The sequence below is a fragment of the Hyperoodon ampullatus genome (assembly GCF_949752795.1).
Source record: "Hyperoodon ampullatus genome assembly, chromosome: 11".
Lineage (NCBI taxonomy): Eukaryota > Metazoa > Chordata > Mammalia > Artiodactyla > Ziphiidae > Hyperoodon > Hyperoodon ampullatus.
In genome coordinates this window covers 28,388,405-28,403,594 of record NC_136924.1, presented here as the reverse complement: position 1 = coordinate 28,403,594, position 15,190 = coordinate 28,388,405, and the positions used below count along the sequence as shown (strand labels likewise).

The following is a 15,190-nucleotide window of genomic DNA, read 5'->3' as shown; positions in this document are numbered from 1 at the left end:
ATTTGCTACTGAACCCTCTCATTTCTGCTTCTCACTCACGTGCCAAAAACAACCCATCTCTTTTGGACCCCAGTCCTATCACTTAACACAGATTCTCTGCCCATAGCACAGTTCCATCTGCACTTCCTTCCCCTAATATCCTTACCTGAACAATACAGAACTTGGTTCCAACTTTACAAGCCAAATGGCATTAAGTATACTTTAATCTCTTAAAACCTCACTTCCCTCTTGTGTCAAATGAGGAAAATAAGAATACCTTTCTCAAAGGTTATTGTGAAGTTCTTTAAAAGATGTATATCCCTATCAAAATACTAATGACATTTTTCAAAGAAATAGAACAAATAATCCTAAAATTTTTATGGAACCACAAGAGACCCTGAATCGTCAAAGCAATCTTGAGAAAGAACAAATCTGGAGGCATCATGCTCCCTGATTTCAAACTATATGACAAAGTTATAGTAATCAAAACAGTATGGTACTGGCAAAAAACAGGTACACAGATCAATGGAACAGACTAGAGAAACCAAAAATAAACCCATGCATACATGGTCAATTAATTTACAACAAATGAGGCAAGAATATACAATAGGGAAAGGACAGTCTCTTCAATAAATGGTGTCAGGAAAACTGGACAGTCATATGCAAAAGAATGAAACTAAACTATTATCTTACATCATATGCAAAAATTAACACAAAATGGATTAAAGACTTAAATGTAAGACCTGATACCATAAAAACTCCTGGAGGAAAACACAGGTGGTAAGCTACTTGACACCAGTCTTGGAAATTAATGCTTGGATCTGATTCCAAAAGCAAAGGCAACAGAAGCAAAAGTAAACAAGTGGGACTACATCAAATTTTAAAACTTCTGCACAGCAAAGGAAACCATCAACAAAATGAAAAGACAACCTACTGAATGGGAAAAAATATTTCTAAATCACATATCTGATTAGGGTTAATATTCTAAATATATAAAGAACTCATGAAACTCAATAGCAAAAAAGAGAGAGAGAGAGAGAAACCAACCTGATTTTAAAATGCACAAACATCTGAATAGACATTTTCCAAAGAAGATATACAGATGGTCAACAGGCACATGAAAAGATGCTCAATATCACTAATCATCAGAGAAATGCAAATAAAAACCACAAGATATCACCTCACACCTGTTAGAATGGCTACTATCAAAAAGACAACAAATAACAAGTATTGGTAAGTGATCTGGAAAAAAGGGGACACCAGTGCACACTGTTGGTGGGAATGTAAATTGGTGCAGCCACTACAGAAAACAGTATGGAAGTTGCTCAAAAATTTAAAATAGAACTACCATATGATCCAGCAATTCTACTCCTGGGTATTTATCCAAAGAAAACAAAAACACTAATTCAAAAAGATACATACACCCCTATGTTCATTGCAGCATTATCCACAATAGCCAAGATTGAAAACAAGTGTCCATTGCTGGATAAATGGATAAAGGAGATGTGAGATATATACAGATATACCTATATATATAAGAGGCTAGAATAATAGAATTTTACTCAGCCATAATAAAAAGGATATCTTGCCATTTGCGAAAACATGGACGGACCTTGAGAGAATTATGCTAAGCAAAATAAGTCAGAGAAAGACACATACCATGTGGTTTCACTTATATGTGGAATCTAAAAAACAAAACAAAACAAAACAAAAATCAAAGATACAGAGAAAGGAATGGTGGTTGCCAGAGGAGAGGTGGGTTAGGGAATGGGCAAAACAAGTGACAGGGGTCAAGAGATATAAACTTCCAGTTCTAAAATAAATAAGTCATGGGGATGTCATGTACAGCACAGTGACTACAGTCAATAATACTGTAGAGCATACTTGAAAGTTGCCAAGACAGTAAATCCTAAAAGTTAACTATGCATGGTGACAGATAGTAACTAGACTTATTGTGGTGATGATCTCACTGTGTATACCAATATGGAATCATTTCATTGTACACCTGAAACCAGTACAATGTTATATGTCAATGACACCTCAGTAAAAAAAATTTAATAAATTTTAAAAATTATAAAAAGATGTAAACAGCACAAAGTCTGGCACATAAAAATAGCTCACTAAGTTGTTATTATTAGCAGTCACATTTTCCTTAATATCTCAATTTCCATATCTATGAAATGGGAATTAAATTAACTTCTGTGAAAATAAAGGAAAATGTGCTACAAAATAAACAAATAAGTCTGCAAAAAAGTTATTGCCAAAATTGTAAAAACTGTACCACAGTGATATTAATCTAGGATCTATAATTCTGCAAATTCAAAGCAGAGCATAAAGGTAATCAAGACTATGTCTCAAATAAATTCTTTTAAGGCTTTGACCAAACCTGAACTTTGTAACAAACTTGAGTCTTTACTCAGGGAAGAGTAACATTTCTATTCCACAATTCTCATTAAAATTATATAAATAAAAACTGCTTTGGAATCTGAGATCATAAAACCAAAAAAAAAAAATCCTAATATTTTAAAAACCTTAACATAAGAACAGTGGAGTGTTTTGATAGGTAAAAATAAAGGATTAGTGCCACCAAAAACCCATAAAAATTAACGTTTTATTTCAGAGTCAAAACAAGCATGAGAATCCGGAAGAAAGTCTAAAAAGAAAATAAATATCCTCATTTTCTTATTTTCATTTTCATGGAAAAGGACAGGGAATGATTGGAGGGTTGCTGCACTCAGGGGAAGGGAGAACCGGAGGTGTTGGGAACTGATTCTGTGATGTCTTACAGAGAGAAGAAAGCGATCATGACGGGTCATGAGTGCTGGGCCTTTAGAGATGAAGGGCCATCGAGTACAATCCACGGGGAGGGCACAGCAGACAGAAGCCGCCCCACTGTGTCTCAGGGAATGGCAGCAGGGTGGTAGGGAAAGAACAGAGTGGAACTGGAAGGCAGAAGACCCAAGTAAAATTCCTGCTCCAGTATTTGTTTGACAGTCACTAGTTCACCCAGCTTCAGTTTCTAATACTGGGCCGACAAAGGCAGCTGAGAAGACAAAGTACAATAAATGGCTGTGAAATTCGCTTCAAAACAGCCAAAACAGCGTTGCCTCCTCAGTACCTATTTTAATCAGCCACCAGCAACCCTGCATCCACTGCACCTTGACTGCACCTTGAGGCTCCAGGCACCCTTACAGCCTCTTCCCTGCTGGGTTCACCATCTAACATCCCAGCAGGCTCAAGGCAGATGCCAGGTACTACCTTCCAGAAGGAAGTCAGCAGGCCATTTCTTCTGTTCTTAAATGTCCCTCATTTAAAGGGCACCGTCTATTTAATAACTGCAAAGTGAAGGAGGCCAAGAAGTCAAAAACACTAAATCCAGTATATACATATGATTGTAATGTACACTCCATCTTTATAAAAGGGAAGATGTGCATCTTCTTAGGAGCAAGGTAGCAGGGGGTTAATGATAAGCTTATAATCAGGGCAGAGAGAACACGACTCCCAACACACAGCTTCACAGAGAAAAAGGAAAAACAAAGACGACTGTAATTGTTGAAACCGTCAGCAAAACTATCAGAATATCTAGGCATATAAAATGTGAAATATCTCTTTGTTCTGCAAAAGTATAAAATCATAAAATTATTAGAAATAGAAGAAAAATTCTGATTACCCTTAGTGCAACATTTTAATCACACTTCACCTATGTATTGATTATAATTAACCAGACGGAGAGTTCTTCTCTAGATAATTCATGCAAAAGATCCTTTGACTACAACTATTCAGATAGTGCCAAAATCCCATTTGCTTTAAGTTAGGTTTATGGTTCATGTGATTCATCATTTATTGAACAAATATTTATAGTGGTGTAGCTATTTCTTTCAAGCCGTCTGGGATAGAACATTTGTTCCTGTTAGTACCACTTCATTTCCTGCCAAAATGACTCTTTACTATTTGAACATAGCCGTGGTACCTTAATATAAGGGAGGCAAGGTAAAAATGTTTCTTGTGGGATAAAAGCACCACAAAATATACAGACCATTAGAATTTTTGTCAGTCAAAAGATTTAATGGGGCTTCCCTGGTGGCACAGTGGTTGGGAGTCCACCTGCCGATGCAGGGGACGCGGGTTCGTGCCCCGGTCTGGGAAGATCCCACATGCCGCGGAGCGGCTGGGCCCGTGAGCCATGGCCACTGAGCCTGCGCGTCCGGAGCCTGTGCTCCGCAACGGGAGAGGCCACAACAGTGAGAGGCCCGCGTACCGCAAAAAAAAAAAAAAAAAGATTTAATGACTATTTTCCTAAATTGTAGTACTGATAATTATAATTTTAAATATCTTCCTAAAAAGTAGAAGGGGGGAAGGTCTGCTCTCAGAAAAGTATCATATACAGTTCCAGTGACAAAAATTGTAAATGGTTAGGGTATGTAAAGAAGAATATTTCCTTCTGAATGTAACTGTTTCTTTAACACTTAAAGATTATTGCTTGTTCACAATATCACTTCACCGTGATTATGTATACCGTTCGTTTTTTTTTTTTTTTTTGGCCGCTCCACATGGCACATGGGATTCACCGACCAGGGATCGAACCTGTGCTCCCTGCAGTGGGAGCGTTGAGTCTTAACCATTGGACCGCCAGTGAAGTCTATACCTTTTATCAATACTTTCGTCAAAAGATTTTAAAATTGTATTCATGATTCTCCAAGTCAAAAGCCTCAGTCACTTTAAAATGCATAGCAAATGCAATTTATTTTAAACATTTAAAAAACTTAATCTGATATTGAGCAGTCATAGAAAGATATTTGATCTTTGTTCCCCATTCCTGGCACAGAGCTTCTAGAACCCTTGGAATTTCCTGAGAGATAGGGGTGATAGGAGCCTATTTCATTCCAATGAGGAGACTCTTGGCAGCCCCTAGACAGCTTCAGGACGGGAGCTGGTCGCCAGAAAAGGCAAGGCTTGATTAGAAGCTTGGAACTTTCAGCCCCATTCCCTGTCCTCCTGGGAAAAGAGAGGGGCTGGAGATTCAGTTAATCAGCAATGGCCAATGATTTGAACAGTCATGCCTATGTAGTGAAACCTCCATAAAAACCCCTATAAGGACAGGGTTCAGAGAGCTTCTGAGTTGAACACATCCATGTGCCAGGAGGGGGCAGCCCCCAACTCCATGGAGACGGAGACCCCTGCCCCTGAGACCCTTAACATGTCCTCTGTACTTCTTCATCTGGCTGTTCGTTTGTGTCCTTTATAAGAAACTGGTATCTTTAAACCAGTAAGGAAAGTGCCTTCCTGAACTCTGTGAGGCATTCTAGCAAATTGTCAAATCTGAGGAGGGGGGCTGTGAGAACCCCCAAATTTGCTGCCAAGTCAGATGGCAATGCAAGTAAGCTGGGGACCTGATCCTTGCTACTGGCATCTGAGGTGAGACCATCTCGGGGGACTGAGCCCTCAAACCTGTGGTGACAGACACTAACTCCGGGTAGAAGCATCCGAATTGAACTGGATGGTAGGACAGCCCATTTGGTGTCCGAGAACTGGAGAAGTGGAGAGCATATGGAGGGAATAAACCTCTCAGATATTCTTCATGTTTTATAAAAATCGGGTACCCCCTGCACAACCTTGAAATGCTTTATGAATCACAGCAAGATTAAATTGTGCTGTATTTGCTTCAGCAAATAATTATTTACACTCCAGGTATAGTTTGTAAACTATATTTTCTTATTTTATCCCATTCCCAGAACAAGTGCAGAAAAAGCCTTGTGTATTAGTTCCACAGGGCTGCTGTAACAAATCACCACTAGTTGGGTGGCTTAAATAACAGAAATACTTGCTCTCAGAATTCTGGAGGCCAGAAGTACAAAATCAAGGTGTCAGGAGTTCCCAACTCCCTACAGAGGCTCCGGGGGAGAATCCGTTCTAGGCCTCTTAGCATCTGGTGGCAGTAGGCCCTCCTTGGCATTCTTTGGCTTGTGGCCACAGAGTGCGTTTTCTGTTCTACACCTGTCCTCACACCACCTTCTCTCTGTATCTCTGTCTTCTCCTCGTCTGTCTCTTATAAGGAAACTTATCACTGGATTTAGGGCCTACCCAGACAATCTAGGATGATGTCCTCATCTCAAAATTCTTCATTTAATTATACCTGCAAAGACCCTTTTTCCAAACAAGATACCATTCACACATTCCAGGGATTAGGACGTGAACATATCTTTTTAGAGGTCACCATTCAACCCACTACACCTCCTCATCCCTGGCCTCCTCCACCTCTCCAAGAACAGAAATTCCCTTTTGAAAAGAAATACATAGCAAAATTAATCTTGGGGGAGAATTAAGTTTAATATGACATATCATACATTCTGCAAACACAGACAAAATTTTATTCCTTGTGCATGAGAAAGCCAGCTGCAAGATACTACATCAGTTCAGTGATATTAAGTAGATATTTATAACATCTTGGTTTCTACAGACAGATGTTCCTTTGCAATCTAATCAGTCTTATAAGTTAAAAAGATTGAGCTGTACAGCTCAGTATGTTTTCAATATTGTTCAGAGTCATACATTTATTGTTATGAGTTTCCTTACATGTGCCAAATTCTAATACAAAGAAAATATTTATCTCTTTTAAAAGGTCACATACATCTGTACATTAGAGAATATAGTCTATTAATGCCTTTTTCATCACTGTTCTCTATGCACTTTATAGCTTTCATGTAACATACTGGAAATATTCACAAGTAAATGAATTGCTAAATTACATATTAAATCATGTCTCCTTGTTCAGACTGAGTAGTGATCATTTAAACACACACACCAAAAAATAAAATTATGTATATGAAGAATTTCTAAAAGGTACTAAAGATTTACAAATCACTCTTCTTTCAGCATAAATCATCAGAAATATAAATGATTATGGCTCTCATGGGAAATAATAAAAATATGCAGAAACATTTTACTCTTTATTTGTTTTATAAAAGAAAAATGTCCCTCTGAGAACTGTATAAACATAACTACAGAAAAATAAACAGAGTTCCCTCTAATTCTGACAGCTTGCTACGTCTCCTCTGACCCATAATAGTTCTAAAACTATGTCATAGTCTCAATTTGGCCCAAAGAAGGAGAACAACAGCTCTTTAGTTCATCTAAAGCAGTGTTTATTTTTTAATAAGCCAATAAGAGATACAGATTCATAAGTCATTTCTTCAGTAATGGAGAAAAAAATTCAGGTCAACGTGTCCTAGAAATATAATTTTTTTAAAGTATAGTTGCCTTACAATATTATATTTCAGGTGTAGAAGAACATAGGATTCAATATTTTTATAGATTATGCACCAAACTTATTAAAATATTATTGACTATATTCCTTGTGCTATACCTTATATCCCTGTGACTTACTTATTTTATAATTGGTAGTTTGTACCTCTTAATCCCCTCCATCTATTTCACCCGTAACTCCACCGCCAACCCCTGGCAGCCACTAGTTTGTTTTCTGTTATCTGTGAATCTGTTTCTGTTTTGTTATAGTTATTCATTTGTTTCATTTTTTAGATTCAACATGTAAGTGACAACATAGAGTATTTGTCATTTTCTGTCTGACTTATTTTACTTAGCATAATACCCTCTAGGTCCATCCATGTTACTGCAAATAAAATTATGTTAATGAACGTGGAAGCTCTTACAGAAAATCTCTTTGCTTACAGGTTGTCCTTGCTGAGTAGCTATGCTTTCAGCAGGTAAAAATTAATAAATAAAGGTAGCCGTATAAGTACAGACATAAAGTAACACATTGACAGTTAGCTGCTATAATTTAAGCCATGTCTAGATTGAGCTGTAAATGGCTCACGGCAGAACTTGGATAATTCACTTGGGTCACCTGCATGAACCATTCACATGGTTGCAACATCGATTCTGGGGAGTTAGAACAAGTGAACCTCCTGATTCTGCTGCATCAGTGGTAACTGTCTGAGCAGAGGCGTTTCCACACCCCTCATCATTCACATCACGTCAAACGCGGTACACCCAAGAGTATATGGATCGCCTGCATCCTCTTACCTTCCTTTAGAGGAAGTAACATCTCCCAGTCGCCCAGGCTTTAACAGTTTGGGTTCATTTTTCCTTCTCCCTTCCCCTTCCTCCCTCACATGCAGCCCATCCTCGGCCTAGCTGGCTTCCAGGGGTCCCTGACATCAATACCTCCATCACTCACCGACGGCCCTCTCACTTCACTCACTCCTGACAACAGCGTTAAATTATGTCACTCTACATGCTCGCTCTTTCCTTCTATACCAGTCATGAATGTCTTTCCCTATATTAATAATAAATAGCATACTGAGTACTTACATGAGGCACTGCTCTAAGCACTTTACATATATTAACTCATTTAATCTTGAGTAGGTTCTTTAACTACTCTCCCATTTTACAGCTGAGGAAACTAAGGTACAGATAGTTTAAGCAAGTGGCCCAAGGTCATGCAGCTGATAAATGATGAAAGCAGGATTCAAACTAGGATTTTTTGGCTCAGTGCCTCCTCTCAATGCTGAGGCCTTCCTGCCTCTCTGTCCTCCTCACCCCCATCCTAACTGTTCTTACTTCCAACATCCCGCAACCAACATGAACTACTAACCCAGTCAGGCCAGACTTCTCACTGCCCTGAAATGCACCGAACCCATTTCTGTCCCTATGTTTTCATACTGCTCTAAAAATGCCCTCCCTTCCGTTTTCTGCTTATTCAAATCCTACCTATTCTTCAAAGTCAAATCGAGTCCCACCTCCTCCAAGCAGGCTTCCCTGATTGCTTAAGGTTTTATTTCATTCCCTCCAGTGTTACATCAGTCACAGGGTACATGATGAAAATTTAAGACTCAATTTTACACCTTCTTTGTTTCCCCAATATAGTTATTCATTCAACAAAAGAAAAAATTTTAAGACCCTAAAAATTCCATTGAAAGTTTGGATATTGGTCTAGAGGCTGAGTCCAGTTGTGAACAAGATGTGCGAGGCTCTCATGAGGCCTACCTTTGGGGAAGGGGAACAAAAAAGACAATAAATAAATTAACAAAATATCAGCTCTCCAGCAAAGAGTGTTTCAAACAGATAGAAAACAAGAATGAGTTCAGCATAAAGAACAGAAAGAAGGATGGTGGAGCTGGGACCTAAGTGACCTGGGGGGAAGTAGCACAAGATATTAATGACTTCTTTGATGATATGAGCAAAATTTTATATTATTTCCCCCCCACATGGCCTGGACTAATGCTGAGCACAGTGGAAGAATTTTTTTTTTTTTTTTTTTTTTTTTGCGGTATGTGGGCCTCTCACTGTTGTGGCCTCTCCCGTTGCGGAGCACAGGCTCCGGACGCACAGGCCCAGCGGCCATGGCTCACGGGCCCAGCCGCTCCGCGGCATGTGGGATCTTCCCAGACCGGAGCACGAACCCGTTTCCCCTGCATCGGCAGGCGGACTCTCAACCACTGCGCCACCAGGGAAGCCCCGGAAGAATTTTTATACTACCAAACCATTTACAGATGTAGATTAAGGCCGGACCATACAGCTACAGCAAAAGAAGAGAATGCAATTACCTATCTAATTGAGGATAAGGAGATAACTAACCTAAGTAATTGGACCCAAAAGAATTAGAGTAACTCCCTGGGTACACTGATAAAATAGGATAAAGAATTGTTAAATTCCTCCTCCATGCCTTCTCAGACTATTAGTATATAAATAACAGAAGAACCATTATAGAAACATTCTAGTAGTAAGCTATGGTCAGATAGCTGCCAGTTACACATCTCTGGTAGAAAACCTACAACTCACCAATTCAGTCAACTACCATGAGCAGAACACTTCTGAAATGACTCTGCCCTGCAAAAAGCTTCTACAGCCTGCAAAATAGCCTGCATCGAAATAGGCTCTTGTAGATATTTGGAACCGCCCAAACTTTGAAGGGATTTTCTGGTTCACATAAAATAGGATTTTCTGGTTTACATTACAGACTTGTTCAACAATCTACATATATGACTGTATACAGGATACGACTGACCTGTTGTGGATCATCAGTTCAAATGCAAGGGTGTTCATGTCTCAGCCTAATTAGAGAATACATTCAAGGAAAAACAAACGGATAGAGAATCTGATTACTGAGTGAGAGAGTGGTGGGGACGGAGAGCAGAGAAAAACACACAGAAAGCAAAAGCTCCCTGCCCTATAGCAAATGCAACTCCTTAAAAATGGACTCTTTATAAGTCAGAAAGAGAAAGATAAATACCATACGATATCACTTATATGTGGAATCTAAAATATGACACAAATGAACCTACCTATGAAACAGAAACAGACTCACAGACATAGAGAACAGACTTGTGGTTGCCAAGGGGGAGGGAGGGTGAGAGAGGGATGGAGTGGGCGTTTGGGGTTAGCAGATGCAAACTATTATATATAGGATGGATAAATAACAAGGTCCTACTGTATAGCACAAAGAACTATATTCAATATCCTGAGATAAACCATAATGGAAAAGAATATAAAAAAGTATATATATGTATAACTGAATCACTTTGCTGTACAGCAGAAATTAACAAAATGTTATAAATCTGCTATACTTCAATTTTTAAAAATGGACTCTTTAACCCAGATGTTTCTCTACAGTTTAGTGTCTAGACTCTACACTGTGCAGGAAAAATGTACTGAATCTTCAATGAATGGAAAATACAAGAAGTCCTTGTATAATTCTAGGCTGGGAAAAATCAAATTCCTACATTGAGAGGGTGATCTTATTAAAACATTAGAATGGAGAGAGCGCTTGTGTAAGCAGAATGGTTTTCATTATCCCATCTACACTGAAGCACTGATAGCTTGACTCCTCCCCAAAGACTTCTCCGATTAAACTAGCATCTTATTCAACATCTCCTGGGCATTTGGACGTTCGATGTATATTCTACTACACTTTGCTTTGCAACTGTTCTCAAATGGTTAACCTTCTTACCTAGATAATCAGCTTCTTAAGAGGGGGAAAGTTTGATTTCATTCTACAATCATCCCTTGCTGGCTGCCCCTACCTTTGCCCTAAAATTTCCTAAAAGAGTACAAAGCTTTGCACATAGAGGTGGACTCTGTACAAGCTTAGAGTTAGAAATCTAATCTGAATTATCTAGGGGCTGAATGATCTGATTCCTTCCGGCCATTTGACCATTGTACTGCATTTTAGTTTTTCCACATGTTGGACATACAGAATCAAATTTACTCAAGTACACCACTAAATACCAATTTGTCATAGAAACCAATTTCACCAGACAAAAGCCAAGAAAAGCAGTTGTCCAAATAGCTCAGGGAAAAGAGAAACAATTATCTGGTTTTACCTGAATTACTTAGGTAGTAAAAACAGGGCTTACAATGGAGATTTCAGGTTGGGGGCATTATTATAAAGTGCAAATGCATCCTCTGAAAGTAGATTTGCCATGTTCTTATAGAAAAATATTCAAGGAAAAGCATTTCACCTTCAACGTGGTATTTTCTACTACTATATAATAATTACAGTACAGAAAAGTAAAATGAAATGCCCACAGTAACACAGCCAGCACAGTGCCCATGTCAAGCTTGAGCCTCACTCTCCAGACTCAAGTTCAGCAGCTGGCCACCATCTTTCTCTGAACTTTTTTCTTAACCTTCCATCTCTCCTCCTTTCTGAAACAGAAGTCCTACCACCAGCTGACAGAAGATTTCAAAATAACAATGAACAAATCCCGAAGCTAGCCAGCTGGACTCACTAGCAGAGAAATGTTTGGGGGTGACTTCTCAGAGACAAGGGCAGAGCCATCAAAGAAGTGATGCAACAACTCCCAACTCAAATGTTTTCTCCTCCCTCATGTTTTACAGTCTGCCCTCAGTATCTTGCTCTGCTCTGAACATACAGTAATTTTTAGCAAAGAACGAGCTTGAGGAGAGAACAGCACGCTCTTACAGGAGCTGTCCTTCATGAACAAAAGTGAGGCTACTCATCAAGAAGACATGCACTTGGAGTGGTTTTTTTCAATATAACTGTATTTCCCTTTACATAATAAGGGATGTGCTCCTGGGGGTGGGGGGAAGGTCAACCAAATATTTGTAAAGAGGATTATATTTTCTCTATTTCTTACCTTACCATTGCAGAGCTCCCTTATCATCATTCTGGTTTAGCAGTGAAACTCCTCCCTCTATCCCCAAACCTGACAAGCAGTTCATTAATAAACAAAAATGTAAATGAAGTAAACTAGCTCCACTTTAAAGGAAATCTGTTACAAATCCTTCCTATGATTTCCTTTTTTGTGTATTGTGGTTAATGGTTCTTAACCTTTTTAAAAGTAGGGTGGGGCTTCCCTGGTGGCGCAGTGGTTGGGAGTCCGCCTGCCGATGCAGGGGACACGGGTTCGTGCCCCGGTCCAGGAGGATCCCACATGCCGCGGAGCGGCTGGGCCCGTAGGCCATGGCCACTAGGCCTGCGCGTCCGGAGCCTGTGCTCCGCAACGGGAAAGGCCACAACAGTGAGAGGCCCATGTACAGAAAAAAAAAAAAAAACAGTAGGGTGAACATGCAGTGGAAGTCATAGGGCCACAGTGCATGTTAGATTGAGAGATATACACTTGACCCTTGAACAGCACAGGGGTTAGGGGCCTCAACCCTCCACAGAGTTGAAAATCCGAGTACAACTTATGGTCAGCCCTCTATATCCACAGTTCCACGTCCTCGGATTCAAACAACCAAAGAGCGTCTAGTACTATAGTATTTACTATTGAAAAATATCCGTGTATAAGTGGACCTGTACAGGTCAACCTCATGTTGTTCAAGAGTCAATTGTAATTCCTGGTGCAGGATATGGCCTTGACACTGTTCCAGGTTTCCACGCAGAGGTCTCTGGCCACTCTCAAGTTAGAATCCTGTCCTTGCCTTAAGGCACTAACTAAGCTAACTAACCTACATCACTATTACAGGAATTGAAAAATGTGTTCCCCAGTGGCTCTCTGCCTATCACAAGACTGAGAATTTAATTCGCGATGGTAAAGGTTACCTGCAAGAGATAAACTTTTCAATGAATTATTACCTGGGTTCATTCAAAGCTCTAGGACTAGAATCCCACATATTTTAGCACCGTTTCTTAAAATATTCCATTTGTGTGGTCACTGACAGCCAAAGAGGAATAACAAACTTGGCCAATTAAATGAGCAGATTTCCATATCTGATCCCATACGTGAACATCAAAATAAACTTTAAATAAATGAAAAAGGCTTAAATTTTAAACTACATCTTCCAGGAGGCCTGGGTTAAGGGAAGTGACAGACCCAAGGTCACAAAGTCATTGACAGGGCATCCACGCCCGCCTAGGAAATACTGCAGCATCAGAGCGCTGTTCCCATTTGCTGGCTAGGATGGAATGTGGCATCTGATTGATCTCAACTGGATGAGATATGAGTTCTTTATCCAAAAGACACCAAAATAGGTCAGCAGATATTACTCAAAACAGATCCAGACTCGTAAATCAGTAGACACTAGCTGGGTCAAAGAGAACTGTTGAGTTTAGGAATAAGTCACTCGATACAAAGCCTGGCTGACTGCGGAAATCTGTAGAAGACTTCCCCTGCCAATCAACAAAATGAAGAGGTGTAAACAGAACTTTCAATATTTTTTATTTTTTAAATGAAAAATATACGAACAGATCACTGCTAATATTAAAGCTCTGTCACACATATTCTAAAGCATCCTCAATACTGCAGGTTCTCAGAGAAATCGTACAAGCAGCCCAGCGGGTCTTAAGCATCAAGACAGGCTCGGATGAATTTTTAGAGCCCTGTCTGCAGTTCTTCCCAACGCACTAGCACCCAACTCCCCGCAAAAAAGTACTGAATTGTTCTGCTGCACTTTTCCAGGTGCAGCCTCTGGGTTCCGAGGGGCTGGGGGCGAGGCCTGCGGGAGCGACTGCGAGACGAGGGGGAGCGGACGCCGGCCACGAGTAGGAACCCTCTCTCCCAGGAGGGTTCCGGGTCTACGCGCTGCAGGGGAGCCCCGCCGCCAGGACTCCCCGCGCTCCCTCCGCAGGATCGCTCTGCAGGCTCGCCTCGTCCCGGCGCGACCGCCCCCCGCACAGGGGGGACATGCCCTGCTTTCGGTCTTTCCAAAACCGGACGGTCGGCTCCTCTCCCGAAAATGGGGACGGGGAGAGGGGGCTGCTCGCCCTCCCTGCCCGAGGTCCCTGCATCCTTCCTTCTCGCCGCCTCTCTCCTGGCCTCTCCCGCAGAGGCGGCCCGCCCTGCAGAGCTCCCCACAGCCCCCGAGTCGCCGTCACCGCGCCCCCAGCCGCCCGCCGCGCTCACCTTGGCCCGCGCCCGCGCTGGTGGCGGTGGAGTTCCCGCAGCCCATCGCGCCGCCGTCCGGGGAAGCCGCGCTCGGAAGCTGGCAGCCGCAGATCCTGGGGGCGGAGACGGAGGCGGAGGGCGTCGCGCCCCTAGCGGGAGGCCGGCAAAAAACGCGCTGGGCGGAGGGGCGCGCGGGGACAGCCCCCTCCAGCTACCGCCGGGCGCAAACCTGGGCGCCGCAGGCTTGGGCGGGCCGGGACGGAAACCACCGGGCAACCCTCGCCCCCGCCCCGCCCGGCTCTGGGACCCAGCAGGACCCACCCGTCACCTGGGCAACCGCGGCGCCGGCCAATCCGCAGCCTCCTCCGGGCTCCCCGGCTGGGCATTGGTCGTCCTTAAGAGGGGGCGGGAGTTTAAAGTAGGTTGGGGCGAGGGCGGGGCCGAGAGGCGCGGCCGGTGCGGGCTGGAGGGTGAGGCTGGGCGGCAGAGGTTGCCCACCTTCCTGCCTTCCACATCCTCTTTGCCTTTTCTTCCTTTTTGCCACTTCCCCTCCCTGCTCCAGGATGTGGGGAGGAGAGGAAGTGTCAGGGAACAGCTGTTTTGAGCACAGTGGGCGCCCAAAATATGTTACAGACTGAAGCCAACACCGAAATCCATTTCTGCTCTAACAGAAAACCAATGCAACTCTGTTCCCCCATCCACAGTTACAACATAAGTCTTCCCATGTTGTTCATATTAACCTACTCGACTTTAAAATGAATATCTGGCACAATTGTGATGACCTGGATCCAGAACCTTGAGGCAGGAGATAGATGGGGCCCAGGCTGAGCAGCTGGAATCTGTCCCCTGTGGACAGATACTCCAAGATAAAGATAATGGCAGGAGCAAAGATGAGCTGAGTCCTG

General features: G+C 41.9%; 1 protein-coding gene across 1 annotated transcript in view; it reads right to left on the bottom strand.

Moving 5' to 3' along the window:
- LOC307060576 (overexpressed in colon carcinoma 1 protein) overlaps positions 1-14,349 on the bottom strand; it is a gene marked incomplete at its 5' end in the record, with an annotated part of 38,243 nt that extends 23,894 nt beyond the window's left edge. The window contains one exon of the mRNA XM_079715132.1: positions 14,304-14,349. Within this exon, the coding sequence (XP_079571258.1) occupies positions 14,304-14,349 (46 nt within the window). The remainder of the gene's footprint in view (positions 1-14,303) is intronic.
- Between the last annotated feature and the right edge of the window lie 841 nt (positions 14,350-15,190).